General features: G+C 33.4%; 2 protein-coding genes across 2 annotated transcripts; one reads left to right on the top strand and one right to left on the bottom strand.

Annotated features, from left to right (window-relative positions):
* Positions 1-211: 211 nt before the first annotated feature.
* LOC127868195 (adenosine 5'-monophosphoramidase HINT1-like) lies at positions 212-4286 on the bottom strand. Its single transcript, XM_052409848.1, has 3 exons — positions 4119-4286; positions 1916-2020; positions 212-603 (listed from the first exon to the last, which is right to left on the bottom strand). The coding sequence occupies exons 1-3, from the start codon at positions 4227-4229 to the stop codon at positions 439-441; spliced, it is 381 nt and encodes a 126-aa protein (XP_052265808.1). The 5' UTR covers positions 4230-4286; the 3' UTR covers positions 212-438.
* Positions 4287-4418: 132 nt separating this feature from the next.
* LOC127868193 (ras-related protein Rab-31-like) lies at positions 4419-15741 on the top strand. The gene is made up of 7 exons (XM_052409847.1): positions 4419-4573; positions 5510-5606; positions 6634-6703; positions 7727-7820; positions 9000-9029; positions 10476-10601; positions 12303-15741. The coding sequence occupies exons 1-7, from the start codon at positions 4531-4533 to the stop codon at positions 12494-12496; spliced, it is 654 nt and encodes a 217-aa protein (XP_052265807.1). The 5' UTR covers positions 4419-4530; the 3' UTR covers positions 12497-15741.
* The last annotated feature ends 320 nt before the right edge of the window (positions 15742-16061 follow it).

Raw genomic sequence — 16061 nt, 5'->3', positions numbered from 1 at the left:
CATGCCATGAAAATATTACAAGGACCTTTTTCTCCTACCTATGTTTAATGACGGGCAGTTTTCAGTTACTTGTGAAAGTACGTGCACGTAAAACTTGTAAACTTCTTTTAAAGTCTCAGCATTAACAGCAGGTATATATGAGAAAACAACTGAAAACTTCTCAAAGTCAAGAACAAAAACAAACTTAAAGCCAAACAGACGTAAACAACAATAATTTTTTGCACACCGCTAATTTTATTAGAAGCAAAGCAAAATTAGTAAAATTATGTATTAATTTTAATTTCACATTTGGATACATTATAACAACTACTACAATATTTAACATGATTTTCCTGCAATTCTTCATAGTTCAACAATGAGGAAACTTCACGATAACAATCTTTTCTCCCATAATGAAGCTAAAACGGTACTGGGTAACTTTCTTCCTCAGTTCTAAACTTAGCCTGGCGGCCATTCCATCTGTCTGCCTCCCATCACATGTAGGTGGATGTGGAACACAGACTGGGCACCATCCGCTCCATTGTTCATCACCACCCGGTAACCGTTGTCAAGGCCTTGTTCCTTAGCAACTTTCTTGGCAACCAGGAGCAGGTGACCAAGGAGCTAAACAAATATTTCAGTTTCATTGTAATATACTTTTACATCTTTGAAATGAACATTTATCCATTACTTGAAAACCTTCATTAATTCAAACAAATCTCAAAATAAAACCCCTTAAATCATTTTTTTAATGAAACAGAAAACTATGGTCACTTATAGGGTATTATAAGAGAAAGTATCAGATTTTTGTATGCAGGCTACTGTTGGTGTTATGACAAAGAGAGAATCAAACCAGCCAGTGACTGAAATGAGAAGCTCAACCAAGCAAGCTTAACTTATAATACTGGTCAATAGTCAGAGACCTGTCTGCAAAATGTAGACCCCATCTTCTATAATGCTTGTAATTATTTCACAAGCTGCGCCACACACATCTCATGACCTTGGCCTTGGCCCAAGAGGCATTACATCTTCTCCACATTTGTTGGCGATTTTTTTTTAATTGCATGAGGTTAAAGCAAAGTTATTTATTAAAATATTGAATATTTGATCTGTTACAGTTACAGGTTGGACCTGACCTTTGACCTCTAATTGTGACCTTGATCTTTGTTAACATTTTTTATGCATAATACTCTGTTTTCACGGGTGTACATTTGTGGTAAAGTACCCAGCATTTCAAAATTGCATGATGAATGTTTAAGTCTGGACAAGCTGTTTATTGGTCACATGTAACCTCTGTACTGTGTGATCTTACCTTTAAGGTAGAGAAACAAATGTTTTACCCCACACATTTATGATAAGTTATTTTTAAGTGGCATGATGAGTGATATAGTTATAGTCTGGGCAAGCTGTTTCATGGCCAAATTCAACCTTTGACATTGAACATTGAGGCAGAGATATTAGTGGTTTCACTGGACACGCTGTTAATCGGCAAATTTAACGACAATTGTTTCCACAGTTTATTCTTAAAATTAATGAAGATTTAGACAAAAACATCATGCATTGATCATGTCAGCAGTGCTATATTTTTCTCTTTTTTTTAATTTGTATAGGAGTAAGTATTAGATACATATGACAGGTACTTGGTTCTAAACTCGCTATTCTTTTCCAGGGTAACCAAAGTTTTAAAGATAGTTGCCACTGTGGGCAACCTATTGTAAAAAATTATTTTTCTTCCAGATAGGTTTTGGTTCATGTAAAATATTTTGATATGCCATGCTCTTGAACATTTACCAATATATTACTTTATGGTTTCAACCACATAAATGGTTTTATCAAGATTAGACGTTCCAGCAAATTGAACAACATCGAATTTAGAAAGATTGTTACTAAATTCATGTCAAACATCTCATTCATGAGACAATTTTTTATCACTGACCGTTTCATCCTCATCCTGTGCTTCGTCTAGACATTGTATCGGTTTCCGTGGAATCACAAGGAAATGAGTTGGTGCCTGGGGACTAATGTCCATGAAAGCTACGCACTGAAAACAAAGCCAGTTTAGTTCAGATTAAAATCACAAAGCTTGTAAAAAATAAGTACCTGAAAAAATCATATATGTTATCAATTTTCCATGCAACACCAGCTACACATCTAAACGTTAATTTGTTTGGCCACATGCTTGGAGAGTAACAATGGACAACATTGAATGGAATATCGCATATTGCCATAAATATTCAGACCAATTTCGGGACATTGAGCTCAATTTTCCGGGACTTTTGCTTATTTTCCGGGACATGTATACATATAGCGATATATATATAGACAAATATGCATTTTTGATACGCATTTTTTCCCATCGTAAATTTCTAAGTTCAAAAGACTATTTGAAATACACAAACTCATACGAATGGTACCATTTAAACAATAAATAATTGCTTTTTATTGACTTAGTTTTGCTTTCGTACACTGTATCCGCCATATTGGAAAATTGACCGAATATTGGTTAGGTCACAGTACACCAATATTTTGCACGTCGGGTTATGTGTTGTAGCCTACAAAGTCGATAACAATGTGTTATTCGATACAGAATACACTGTTTAAAATTTAAACATAAAACATGTCAGCGAGAAAAGTGTGTTGAAACATCGTCGTGTTTTTATAGGGTGCAATCAAAGGATATAATCCGTAGGTTGTCATTCAAGTAAATTTAACATGTTTATGAAGTTTATTCATAATTTTCCTCAATTTGTCTCGAACGACGTCTGTTTAGTGAAGCGCACGGATTCTCTGCGCTGAACTGCACCCATGTTTATGAAGGGGTGCATATGGACTGCCAGAGCCGCCATGGCAAAAATTATCAAAGGCTCTGGCAGTCCGTTTATATGGACTACCTTTAAATCCTTAAACATTCGACAGATAAGAATATTGCTTGAATGTAGTTTGGTTTGATTTTTAAACTTTGAATTTCATTATAAAGTGAAACTTAGCCTCTAAACCTATAAGTTCGTGCACCTTAAACTTCAAAGTCATATATTTCATGAAAAATCATTAGACAATAACTAAACTTGATATATACTTTATGATTTATCTTTTGTTTAACAAATAACGAGTGAAATATGTTGGTTGACAGACAATAATAATGGAGTTACGTACCTTTAAACATTCATGTATATTGTAGTCTGCGTCACACAGAATTACCCTATAAGATCGTGCACCGATTTTGATGACGTCACAGCGAGGCCCTGGGATGTGTTTATAATAACCGATGATGTTTTTGTGAATATGTGTTTATTTGTATTAAATATGTGTTGTTTTAGATGAATTTCGTGAATAAACTGTATTGAAAATAATGGTTAAAATAAAACTGGTCTTCATAAAAATGAAATATGAACTGTGATAACTGTATTCAGAGGTCTAGATAAAGTGTATTTACTAACGGAAAATAGCTTAATAAAATTCTATTCACAATGGGGGCATAAAAAGCTGTCACCCCTTCTAATGGCAGTTGTTTTGTGACAAAATCTAAAACTGACGCAGCGAGAATCTTTATCGCAATAGGCCGGTCCCGATCTTAACGTATGGTCTTGTGTCATCATTTGGGGGTAAAATTTTCCGCATACACAGCATACTTAAACCGTATTGTAATGCAAAGTTCAGAGTGCACAACACAAATTCGAGACGGGCCTCCAAGGGAAACTACTCTTACAACATTTTACGATCAAAACATTGACAAACAAGCCGTCTGGTGAAGGAAATGTGCAGATTTTAAACATCTTTTTAGGCTATTTCTTTGAAACGAGGTCAGAAAAACGAACATAATATCATATTCATTGTTTTTTCCTCATGATTGTTGTCTTATTGGCTGTGGAAATTCCGCGTTAAAAACTGAACAGTTTACGGGCACGTGCGTTCGAATGTTGCTTAGAAGTTTACGTCATAAAAAGAGTACACGATCTTATAGGGCTGCACGAAGTTATAGGAATAGAGGATAATGTGTTAATAAGTAACAATAAATTTATTCAATCAATATTATTTACAGCACAAACCAACTAGTTCGTAACGTTCGTGGGACGAAACAGAAATATGAGTTTTGAAAACAATGCTAAATGACAATACATTAAAACGCTGTCAAACTTTACTTTATCATCTTCGTAAATGTATGGTGTTGGTATTTCCCTCCTCAGTATCTTGCCAAAGATGGTATCACCACCCGGCTTTGCCTGATGAGCTTGCTTTACCTCGTCAGCCATTTTTGTTTTGAGTATGCACAATATGAACTTTAAGTCTCACTTTCGTATCAATTTAAATTTGTTTGTTTTCCCTCCTTTTACCATTCTTTTAGATTGTAGACAGATTTTTCATTTAATATTTATCAAGCCTTTACGTTTCAGTAAAAAAAGCAATACAAAGCCACTATTTTTATTTTGTTTCGATCTAATCACGTGACATTAAAATGGCAGACGAACTGATACTTCCGTGAACATGACCTGTCAATGTTGTTTTGAAATTGGTGCTCAATTTATAGTTAAACTGTGTTCATGACAAATAAATATGAAATCTCTGGAAGCAAAAGTTGTTGTATTAGGATCTCAAGGTAGTATGTTAATTATGTGTTTGAAGTTTTACTTTCTGTTTTAAATTCAAATAAATCTTAAATTCTTAACTTATTTTAAGCCTATACCTATATATTATTATTAGTATATAGATAATGATTTATTGATTTTCAACATGTATTTGTTCAGTTGTTAACATGCACTCTCATATGTGTTTCAGGTATGAAAATAAGTGCATATCACTTTACAGAGTATTGGCAAATGCAGCTATGCCAAATTCAATGGATATTAGATAATTATTTATTGCTCTTATGGATGCACTGCAGTATGCATACATTTTGTTTTCAAATGCATAATACATCCATAGTTTAGGCCAAGTAAAATTGCTGTATTAAAAGATGAAGATTGTTTTTAAATTATATAGAGTATATAATAAAATCTGAGTGTTTCCATTGTGCCTTTGTTTGACAATGCAGCTAGTAGCAGTTTATATTTCTTTTACATTAAGATACCTACATAAATCTAATTTATGAATTAGAAATTGAAACTGTTAATGTCAGGGTATGTAAAATATATTACCTGGCTTACAAATAAACGCCAATTAAGTGTTAATTTGAGCATTTAAGAAACAGTGTATTGATGCAATCAAAGTCCATGATAGTTTGAAAAATAGAGCAAAGTATATCTATACTGGCTGCAGTATCTAGGGAGGCTATTTAACGGATCAATTTTCTGGTTGGTCCATCTCTGATTGTGATGTTACTCTTACTTTCCTGTGCATGGAATTATTTTGATATACATAGAAGGCTGGTTTACTCTTCAAATTTTTCAGATGTCATCATGTTTGTTTTACACCATTTGGTTACTGTTGTGATAAAGCTTATTCTTTATTTTTTACATCTAAATACAGTGCTTATTGCTATTAGGCTTCAGTCTTTTGCTCGTAAAAAACAACATAATTGTATCAAACTTTGCAGGTGTTGGTAAAACCAGTGTTGTGATTCGCTATGTTGGAGGCATGTTCAGTAAGGCTGTGAGTCCAACCATTGGAGCTTCATTCTTCACCTATAAACTGTAAGTATAGGTTTACAAATATCACAGTCTAGAGGACTAAAGATTAAAAATCAATAATGTAAAGCAAGGTTGTGTTTGTGCCTTACAAATTTGAAAACTGATGCAGAGATAAGCCTTCATTTTTGCTCCTGCTATTGTTGACAACAATAGGCTAATATTATATGATAACAAACAATGCACTTGGGGCATGTTTGTGCTTGCTTGATCTACTCCAGTTATTGTCTTAAAGCTGTTTTGTCAATTTAGTGTAAACTAAAAGGTACCAAGAGAAAACCTTTAATATATGTTAAAAAAGTTGTCGCCATTGGCAGAAACCTAACAAAGCACAATATGTATCATTATGTCAGTCATCACTAGTTTTATGATTTGCTGTGTAATCTTTTTCACTTACCAAGAATATAAATAAACCCTATTATTCCAAGGACTTGCCTACCTGTATGAGTATGATTATTTCATGGCATTATTTGAAACTTGTTGAATATTAAAGATTCGTCAAATTTATGTTAATACTAATACTACATACTTAGCATACTTGGCAAGATGGCAGGCATGATTTATATATTTATTATATATTTTCGTCTGTTCAAATCCTATTATCAACAATAGCAATACAATTTGCAACTGCAAGTGCACATAATGTGATACAAAAGACCATAAAATATGTTCCTAACTTCAGATAGGTGGCAAAATCCTAAAGGCAAACATCAAAGGCAAAATTGTTAGGTTTTTATTTTTAAAAAATGGGAATCAGCAAAAGAATTAGGACCTTCATCTTAATAACAACATAGGCTTGCACAGTGGATATAGGGTCTACATAGCAATCAGTAGGTTGTATGTTCCATTTCCTTTTGAGGGTTGTTTTCAAGATTTACTCTTTAGACACCAAGTACTGGTTCTACTGAGGAAGCAGACTCAAAAGAGTCTCAAGCTTTCAAATTCGATGCAATCATGCTTATATATAGGTTTAAGCCAAGGCATTCAACAGAAAAGGACAACATAATTTTACGCATACTTTGTTCTTTTCCAGAAATGTAGGCGACTACAGAGTGAAGCTTCAGGTTTGGGATACTGCTGGACAAGAACGATTTCGATCCATGGTAATACTTTGCCATCATTTTTGTGCCCTGATTGTGCTTTAAACAAACGGGGAAAGCATGTACCATAGCTGCCGCTTTGTTTTTTAGTCTGTCAATCACTCTTTATTCTTCAGACTATTTCTCAGCAAATAAATGCTGGAATTTAATCAAACTCTCTTCCAGTGTCTAATTCGTGCACGGGTTTCCATTCCATTGTCAGAAATAAAATCTCAAATATTATTGTTTTATCCTGAACAATATAAGAAAATCATCTGCAATCAATGTGTGGTGTTTAGAATCTCTACTACTTAGAGCTGTTCTGAAGTGGTTGCAAAACGTTCCACTATTCCAGCAAAGTAACCTTAAATGCAGATGATATCTCATTACATTATCTATTGTGTGGAAATTTTGAGTAGTGTTTATTTATGTTTGTGTTAGTTTGTAATAAGTGTAAATAAAGTGAAGCTTTCACTTTGTTTATTCCTTGTACCTACAAGTATGTAAGGCATATTTTGTTAAAATAATTTCAATGCTTTAAATACTTGACCGATAAATGGTACTTGAGTGTTAGGCATTGTCTTATCCTAAGATTTCCATGTCTGTATTCTTCCATTTGTTGACTTGACAATCCACTGTATCTGTAAACTCTGTTGGAATCTTCGTTAGCAAATGGAGATGTGCATACCTCCAGGATGTTCTTTAATTATTTTTGTTGAGCCCAGAAAGCTACATAGAGGCCACAATGTTAGTGCTTGTAACTGTGTCATTCGTGTTGCAGTTTTTAAATAATATACATGTTACTATGATGATGTAATACCTTTCTTGTTATTGAATTATCTCCAAAGAAAACATGCAGAGCCAGTGACTGTACACTTCCTCATATTTGAATATTATTTTTGCTAAAGTTTGATTACCGGTATGATACTTTGGTAAACGGTATGCATCAAGGTGTTTAGCCCTAGTTAAAATATATTACTATCAAGTTATTGGATGTATCATCAGTTTGAGCCTAGAGGTTGTTTTGTATTAACTATTATTCTTCAGGCTCCTATGTACTACAGAAAGGCAAATGCTGCCATGTTGATTTACGATATCACGTCATCAGACACCTTCTATGATATAAAAGACTGGGTCACTGGTATGTATATACATTGCCTAGGACCAGTATTCTCATATCTCCTGGGGAAAATACTAACTTAGTTGTAAATTAGGGAAAATTTCAGATCAAATTTTCTACTTTTCCTGAAAGGTTTGTGTTTACAAAATGGTGCAATTTTAACCACTCAAATTCCTGTCATTTCAACCTTACCTCCGTACTTCAAATGTATTGGCAATTGTTTAGGAAAAGAACCATAGAAGCATGGTTATGTTATAAGAACTAAAAACTTAATAGCTTGAGACCTAATTTTGTGAATTTCATGAATTTTCTTAAGTCTTCTCTGGAGGGCTTTGTGAATGTTGTTGCTGGTTTTAATGAGGAACACTTATTTTAGCAGTATACATCTACTGCATGTCTATGCAGTGCTGCTTTATGTTTATATCAAACATTTGTATGATAACAGGCGGTCAATTACGGTTGATGTACAGTGTGTGTTTTTTATAATTACTATGGACTTTCTAATATGAAATGCAATGTTGAATAGATTTTACTTGATAAAAGTTGTAAGCACAAGAAAATAGTATCTTTCTAACAATTAGACCATAACATTTATTCCAAATTTCATTTAGACAAGCTGTGACAGTATTGTTTAAAAAATATAATTATCTGACATTTGTGTTGTTAACTCTTTCAGTGCTGGAACCGAATTTTGAAGGCCTTTGCAAACAGTTTGGATCCAGATGTTCTGTGGCTTTTCATCAGGATCCAAACTGTTTGCTATTCTTATAGTATTCTTTGAAAAAAAATGAAGAAAATGCTAATTTTAGAAATTCAGCAGATGACATTTTAGCAGACGACAAATTTCCCAGCATTCAAAAGGTTATACCAAAGCACCTGGTTGTTTAATCCTCTCTATTAACTGCAACCCTTGGGCAAACATCCCAGGGGCATAGCAATTAATTTCTTTGTACTTCCTAAAATATTGACATGGCAAAGTGTTAATTTGTAAATCTTTAGTTTGAATAAATTTAACCCTGATTTTAGAACTATGTTTAAAGGCTTCATCACAATGAATTGGTTTTCATTCAACATTAAATTGATGTCAAAGTTTATAACATACATTGCACTACTGTATAATTTTGTGGAAAAAATTATAGAGTAGTGCAAATATTTAAGATCCTTGTGTATATTTGTATATATTTTATAATTGTTTTTCAGAATTAAAGAGGAACATTGATACACCAATAGGTAAGCTTTGACCAGTTCCACAAAATGCCTTGAACATTTTTAATCATATAGACAGAATTTCCCCATAAATATAGAAACTTGGTAGAGCTATTCACACACCCTCTTTCACACATATATTTAACTACTTATCTATGAGATTGTGTATTCCTTAGCCAAATTTAAAATGGGAAATATCCTCATAAAAATGTTACAAACAAAAATCAATATTTTATACTTATATGTGGAGCTGGTATTAAGATCATAATAATATCATATCTATTGGAATTTAGCCATTTAAGCAAAAATAACTTAATATTAAAATGAATGAGCCACAGTTGCAGAAAGTTATAGACTTGGCAATTCAACTTAAGGTTTTTTAGCTCGGCTGTTTTCGGAGAAAACCCGAGGTATTGTCATAGCCAGCTCGTCGTCAGCCGTCTGCCGGCGTCGTGCTAAAACCTTTACATTGGTTCTAAGATCAAAGTGCTTCCACCTACAACTTTAAAACTTCATATTTAGATGCACCTTGATGAGTTCTACACGCCACACCCATTTTGGGGTCACAAGGTCAAAGGTCAAGGTCACTGTGACCTCTTAAAAAAAAATCTGACAAGCTTTCATTTATTATGCTCCCCAAAAATTTATTTTGGGGGGAGCATATAGTCGCCGCTTCGTCTGTCCGTCCGTGTGTCCGTCCGTCTGTGCACAATTTTGTCCGGGCTATTTCTCAGCAACTTATGACGGGAATTCAATGAAACTTTATGGAAAGCTTCACTACCAAGAGGAGATGTGCATATTATCAGCGGGTTCTGGTCGGATGATTTTTCACAGAGTTATGGCCCTTTGAAATTTTCCATTAACTGTACATATAGTGCAATTCTTGTCCGGGATATTTCTCAGCAACTAATGACCGGAATTCGATGAAACTTTATGTGAAGCTTCACTACCAAGAGGAGATGTGCATATTATCAGCGGGTTCTGGTCGGATGATTTTTCACAGAGTTAAGGCCCTTTGAAATTTTCTATAAAAAAATTCTTGTCCCCCAAACTACTGTGCCCTCAAGACGTTTCCTTTTATCTGAATATATAGTGCAATTTTGTGACTAGAAAAACCTTTGGAGAGCATCACCCTTCTCCGACGGTTTCTTGTTCAAAACTGCACCCACAGCCGAGCATTGGCACCCGTTATGCGGTGCTCTTGTACTAAAATTGAAGGCATGAACCACTGGCTTACTGTCCGTAATGGTCTGACCAGTCATTTGACAGGTCTAATTTCTCTTAAAAATTTTACCAGTACTTTTATGAACAACCAAAGGGGTCTTCTCAAGCATTTTTAGGCAAAAATTACCAATCTTTATGCAAATAAATTTGTTATATCTCAGACCAACTGCTTATTTTCTAGATCATTACTTTTTTACATCAAAATTAATGAAAATGTAAAATTTTGATATCATAATAATATTTCAGTGACCTGCCTTGTTGGTAACAAATGTGATCTTCAGGATGCTCGTCAAGTGAAAATGGACGATGCCCAGGAATATGCAGAAACCATTGGGGCCTTATTCAGTGAAACCAGTGCCCTTAAAAACACAGGTACAACATGTATTACAGTTTTTGAAATCAAACCCATCAGCTTCCAAAGTCCATGTTATAAGATGTTATTTTTAGGAACTTAGTTTTAGCACTAACAGGGAATGCATATGTGGTGTTATTCTGTTAAATCATTTCACTTAAAATACAGGCATAGCAAGTTTTGTGTTCAAAAGCTTGACCCTTGATAAATGCTTTATTGCATTTATCGCATACTGTTCTAAAAATCATGATAAATGACATACTGCCTGTTTTGTAAAAACAAATACAGATTTACTAGTTGTTGTTATTTATCCATTTTGTACTTTTTGTTTCTATAAAGTTTAAGATTAGAAGGAAAACACTTTTTGAGTACAAGTTGGACTTTGTAGTTGGAAATCAAATGGTTTCTTATTTGGTGAAAACAATGCCCTATAAATAATCTTTTCACAGGTGTTCTTATGTACGCATATTCACAATAATGCGTAGACTGCAATTTCATGAATTGTCACAAATGATTTGGAGACAGAGTTTCCCAAGCTCAAAGGTCAAGGTCACACTGAGAGGTCAAAAGCAAGGAATGGGTAGCAATACCTGTCCAAACTGTATTATCATTCTTTATTACAGAATTGTATACATAATTTACTGCTACTAATCACTGTGTTGGGACTGCATTTTGCAAGAAACACCCTCAGTCAAACCTTAGAGGTCAATAACGGTCATATTATTGCATATGTTACTATTTTTAGTAACAAAATAGACAGTTTTTTCGCGAACAACTCATGAAAATCTCGGTATTGAGCAAGTGTGCAAATAACCTTTAATTTTCAAACTTCCGGTAATCTCACAGCAACGGTGGATCGTCAGCACGGGTTGACGTTACATAATTGGCGAAGGGAGCGTTAAAACAAAATAGCGTCCCAACGGGTTATGGAATCACTTTTTTTCTTAAAACCGGCTTTCCGTACTTTTATTTTTCATGCAGCTGATAGAGAAATTATGACGTATGTTGTATGAGGTAATTAACTAGTTCGAGTTTAACTATCTGGATTTTAAGGACTTGTTGGATGTGGGTTTTTTTAATAGTAAAATATTCGTTTAAATCATCGAACAAATGCATAACGTATTTCGCGTTGTGTGTTTATCGTGCATAATTGTAAACTTCGATAGGAATACAATAAAATAGTGTGGTTTAATTAAGTTTCGATAAAGAGATGGAATAATAAAACATGTAAGTGCAACTCGTTTCGATTTCATTGTTATAAATATTGATTTAAAGTTGTCATTGAGGTAAGCGTGTCGTTTATATTAAATTATGTTTTTATTACGATATAAATTTCGATATACATGATATTAATTATAAATTCCGATGATACACGACATATGTATACACATGATGAACATATGCAATAAACAGGTCATTATATGGAGCAAGTGTGTCTTTAGTGGTTATTGGCACACTTAGTGTTTATTTACACTCGGGCTAAAGCCCTCATGCAAATAACTCACCAAGTGTGCCAATAACCACTTAAGGCACACTTTCTCCATATAATAATCTATACATACTGTTGTTGTTTTTCTGACCGAACCTTCATGTACTAGGCAATTTTGAAATTATTTTCTACAGTTGTATATAGTGTGGGAACAGTTACATGCACAGCTTTGCCCTAGCTCTAAGTTCAATATGGAAGATGGATACACACAAAGTTTCACCTCTGTTTCCAGGTATAGAGGAAGCATTTCTAGAAGTTGCCAAAAAGCTAATCCACCTCTACGAGACCTCTCCCACGTGTGGTCTGCAAACCATGGACCAAAAAAATGCTCTAGAGAACAATGATGAACGAATCCACATAGACCCTCCATCTAGACAATCAGGACCCCCTCCGCCAACACAGAGTTCGTCTAAGTGCAACTGTTGATCCTTCTCCTAAGCCATTTTGGTGTAAATCTATTGTGCGTTATATAATGATATTTTTATTCCAAAAAGCCTAAAGGCATGTTTTAAAAACCAGTGTTGGCGCATAACAGGGTCACCACCAATTACACCCACGTTTTTCTAAGTGTAACTGTTGTGCCTTTTTCTCAGTAGGTGGTTAAATTGGTGCAAATGTTGTGTAATAATCCGAAGCTAAGTCAAGACATACTCTTCAAACTCCACCTGTAGAGGCTTATTGTTGACAAATGGGGTGTAAATTATGTGTTTTTAATAAGCAGAACCATAGTCATTACATATAGGCCAAACTCCAACTACAAAGAACTCTCTTCAGTGCAACTGTTGAAACTTTTCATCAGCCATTGTGTTGTGAATTGATTTACCAGTATGTAGGTTTGGGTCATTGGGTTGTTATTCTTAGTGTTATTATAAATTCTGAGGTGCACCTGTTGATACTTTTCTTTGGCCTATGTGGTGTAAATATAATATAGTACTATTTTTATAAGGAAAACATGTCAGAGGAATGTTCTAGTGGCAAAGCATTATGGGTCACCTCAATCACACAGATGGGCAGTCTCATCTTTTTCTTGGAAAGATTTGTTGATGTGTATATTTTTACAAGAACCAATGTAATTTGTTACAGAAAAAAAACAGAGGAAATGATTGAGAATAATGATCTTTTGTCAAAGTGCATGTGTGGATCTTTCTTTGATTACTTGCATATAATAATAATTAATATATTTTGATACATTTACAGTCAGCTTTTTATTGATTGCAAGTAAATTGTATGTTTAGTGACAAAACAATTTGTTCAACAAAAGGCAAAGATTGTATCTTTTATGAACATTTTGTTCAACAAAAGGCACAGTTTTTATCTTTTTAAATAAAATATCTATTTTACATTCATCACTAAATGTGTAAATGTGGGATTTTGTTATTGATGCTTAGCTTAACTTTGTTATCTCAAAGTCGAAGAAGAATACAATTCAGACTTTGACACTACATTTCAGCGTTCATGACCATATCAAGAAAGCTCCCTGTAATAACATAGTGGCTCTTTGCTTGCATTCTGTCCCGGAAGTTTTCAAGTGTTTTAACAGCAAAATAAGTATTTTTGTAATGTACATGTATATAAGTAGAGCTTTTAATTTGAAAACGAAATATATTATCAATAATACGCAGATGTTGAATTCATTCCCGAAAAATCAGCATTATAAATTTTGTTTCTTTGCATTTGTGATGTATGTGGTAACCAAGCCATGGATTTTAATGAATACTTTTTTTATTTATTAATAAGTTGTTTGTTGTTCTTTTGTTATAAAAAGTGTAGAAAGCCTTTTATATGTACATAAAATTCATATATTGCTGATGAGTAATATGTTATTTACTTTATGTTAAGTGTGAACACAGCAATGCAAGGTTTTTATTTGTATTCCCTCACTAAGTGGCATATACATGCAGATTTGCTTGTGTCTATCCGTATGTTCATACATTCCCAAATTGTGATCTTCACTCCGCAAAACTAATATGTAGATTGTGTTCTTAAACCTTCACATCTTAAGGACAAAAGGGATTACACATTTGTCAGAATTATGGCCCTTTTAAGTCAAAGCTAATCAAGCGCACACTTGAAGTGGCCGACTGGCGTTACTCCAGGTGAAGTCCAGGACAACCATGTATACTCAGTCATAAACTCAGATAGTATTTTATTAAACTTTGGTTTACATTTGTGGTCATATAGTCTTTGCCAAGTTTCATTAACAGATGGAGCTTTTTTTTATTAATAAAAAAATAACCTTGTTGGTTCTCCAACTCAAATAGCTAAAATCGTATCATAAAATATATTTTTGGCGACCACTTATTTAGCAACGATACATCCTTCACAAACCCATGTAACCAAGACATTTGTATAGGCATATTTTGTACAGTTGGAAAAATTGTTTTGCTATAGAATATGCAGAAGCATACAGTTTTTATGGAGACATATAGTGTATATAACTATTTGCAATATGCTGTTTGCCTGTGATCAAACACGTGTATTCTGGCCCATCTGTTAGTCATCTAGTGTTTGTCTGCAAGTTTGTACGTTTTCCATTGTATGTGTTATTGTACTAGTTGCTTTTTGGTACACTAAATGATTTCAAATTAAGGGATGTGCATTTTTTTGTTTTGTAAATTGCAGTGTTAAACTCAAATCCACAGAAAATATTTCAATTTATTTTTAGATTGTTAGTTCTAATGAACAAAAATGTTGTTTATTTTTCTGACAGTGGTTCATATATTATAAATCAATATATAATTTCCATGTTGAATTTGAACTTGGTATGAATTTGAGTAAGCATACTAATAACAGTCTATAATGTACATGACGATTCAGGCCAGAGGTATTAAAAGCTTTGTATACAAACCATTATACAAGCTAGCAAATAGTTATTGTTTAATTCAATAGATTAATTCAATAGTATGCTTGCTTTAAAGTTGTACTGTTTGTTTTATATAAGAAATTGTTTTTAGTTGTTGTTTTTAATGAAATATTTGTGAACTGTGTAGTTAATAATTTCTGTCTAGAAGAAACTTTTTTTTCTTTTTTTCAATTATGCAGTCATTGTTGTTTAATAACCAGAACACAGGTTTTTAATTACACATGGTATAAGCAGCAGCATTTAAAAAGGGCTCTTGCACTTTCTCATTACATTTCTATTAAAATATTAAGAGTTTACTTGGCTTTTAAAAATAATTATATTTATATACGTTTGAAGTTCTAATATAAAAAATGTATGGCATGCCATTCTTAAAATCACAGCAGTCATGAATTCACATACTCCTTATGTGTCCGAATTCAGCTACTTTAAAATGTCTATTTACATTACAGCCACATACAGATAAAATATTTCACTAAAGGTTCTTCCTTCTGTGTAACTATACTGTAGTTTGGCTATTGATATTGTATCTTAAAATATGTGAGAAATAATACATGGTACACACAATTTAACATCTACCAATATTTAATTTATTAAAATGTGTATGCCACGGATGACTGTGTGCCAGCAATATTAAGATTGAATTGTTAAATTACTTAACAACGTTCAAACTATTTTAAGTTTTAGATGACGCAATGTGCAATTCTCATATTTATTACATATCTACCCAGATACATACAATTGTTCAGCTTGTTTGTCATATTAATCTTATAGGAGTATTTTTTAAGATAATAAATTGTTGACAAGTTTAGTAACATTATGTTGATTTTTAAGCTCACCTGATCAATGTGCTTCTGGTGAGTTCTGGTGAGCATTTCTGATCACCTTTTGTCTGTAGTCCGACATCACAACCTTGTGAACTTTCTAAAGGCCAATCTTATTGCCCAGTTCTAATGACATTGTCAGAACATTTGTCCCACTGATATCCCAGCCATTTCGAAAGTGGATCAAGTGGTTTCATGAACTATTAAACAAGCTCAAATTAATACAAAATCATGTAACTTTCTACAACACCCTATAAATATTTGTTTAAGCCAATTTTTTAACAATCATGAAACATGCTCACAAAAT

This window comes from Dreissena polymorpha, chromosome 2 (genome assembly GCF_020536995.1).
Source record: "Dreissena polymorpha isolate Duluth1 chromosome 2, UMN_Dpol_1.0, whole genome shotgun sequence".
NCBI classification, from domain to species: Eukaryota; Metazoa; Mollusca; class Bivalvia; order Myida; family Dreissenidae; genus Dreissena; species Dreissena polymorpha.
The sequence above is the reverse complement of the archived record's forward strand: the minus strand, read 5'-3'. Positions and strand labels throughout refer to the sequence as shown.

Bases quoted from the DNA above. Each gene is read 5' to 3' on its own strand.
- LOC127868195 (XM_052409848.1), bottom strand. From the start codon at position 4,229: ATGGCTGACGAGGTAAAGCAAGCTCATCAGGCAAAGCCGGGTGGTGAT. The intron at 2,021-4,118 runs GTAAAGTTTGAC...CTTTGTTTTCAG, and splicing joins ACATTTACGAAGATGATAAA to TGCGTAGCTTTCATGGACAT. The intron at 604-1,915 runs GTCAGTGATAAA...ATATTTGTTTAG, and splicing joins CACAGGATGAGGATGAAACG to CTCCTTGGTCACCTGCTCCT.
- LOC127868193 (XM_052409847.1), top strand. From the start codon at position 4,531: ATGAAATCTCTGGAAGCAAAAGTTGTTGTATTAGGATCTCAAG. The intron at 5,607-6,633 runs GTAAGTATAGGT...GTTCTTTTCCAG, and splicing joins TCATTCTTCACCTATAAACT to AAATGTAGGCGACTACAGAG. The intron at 10,602-12,302 runs GTACAACATGTA...CTCTGTTTCCAG, and splicing joins CAGTGCCCTTAAAAACACAG to GTATAGAGGAAGCATTTCTA.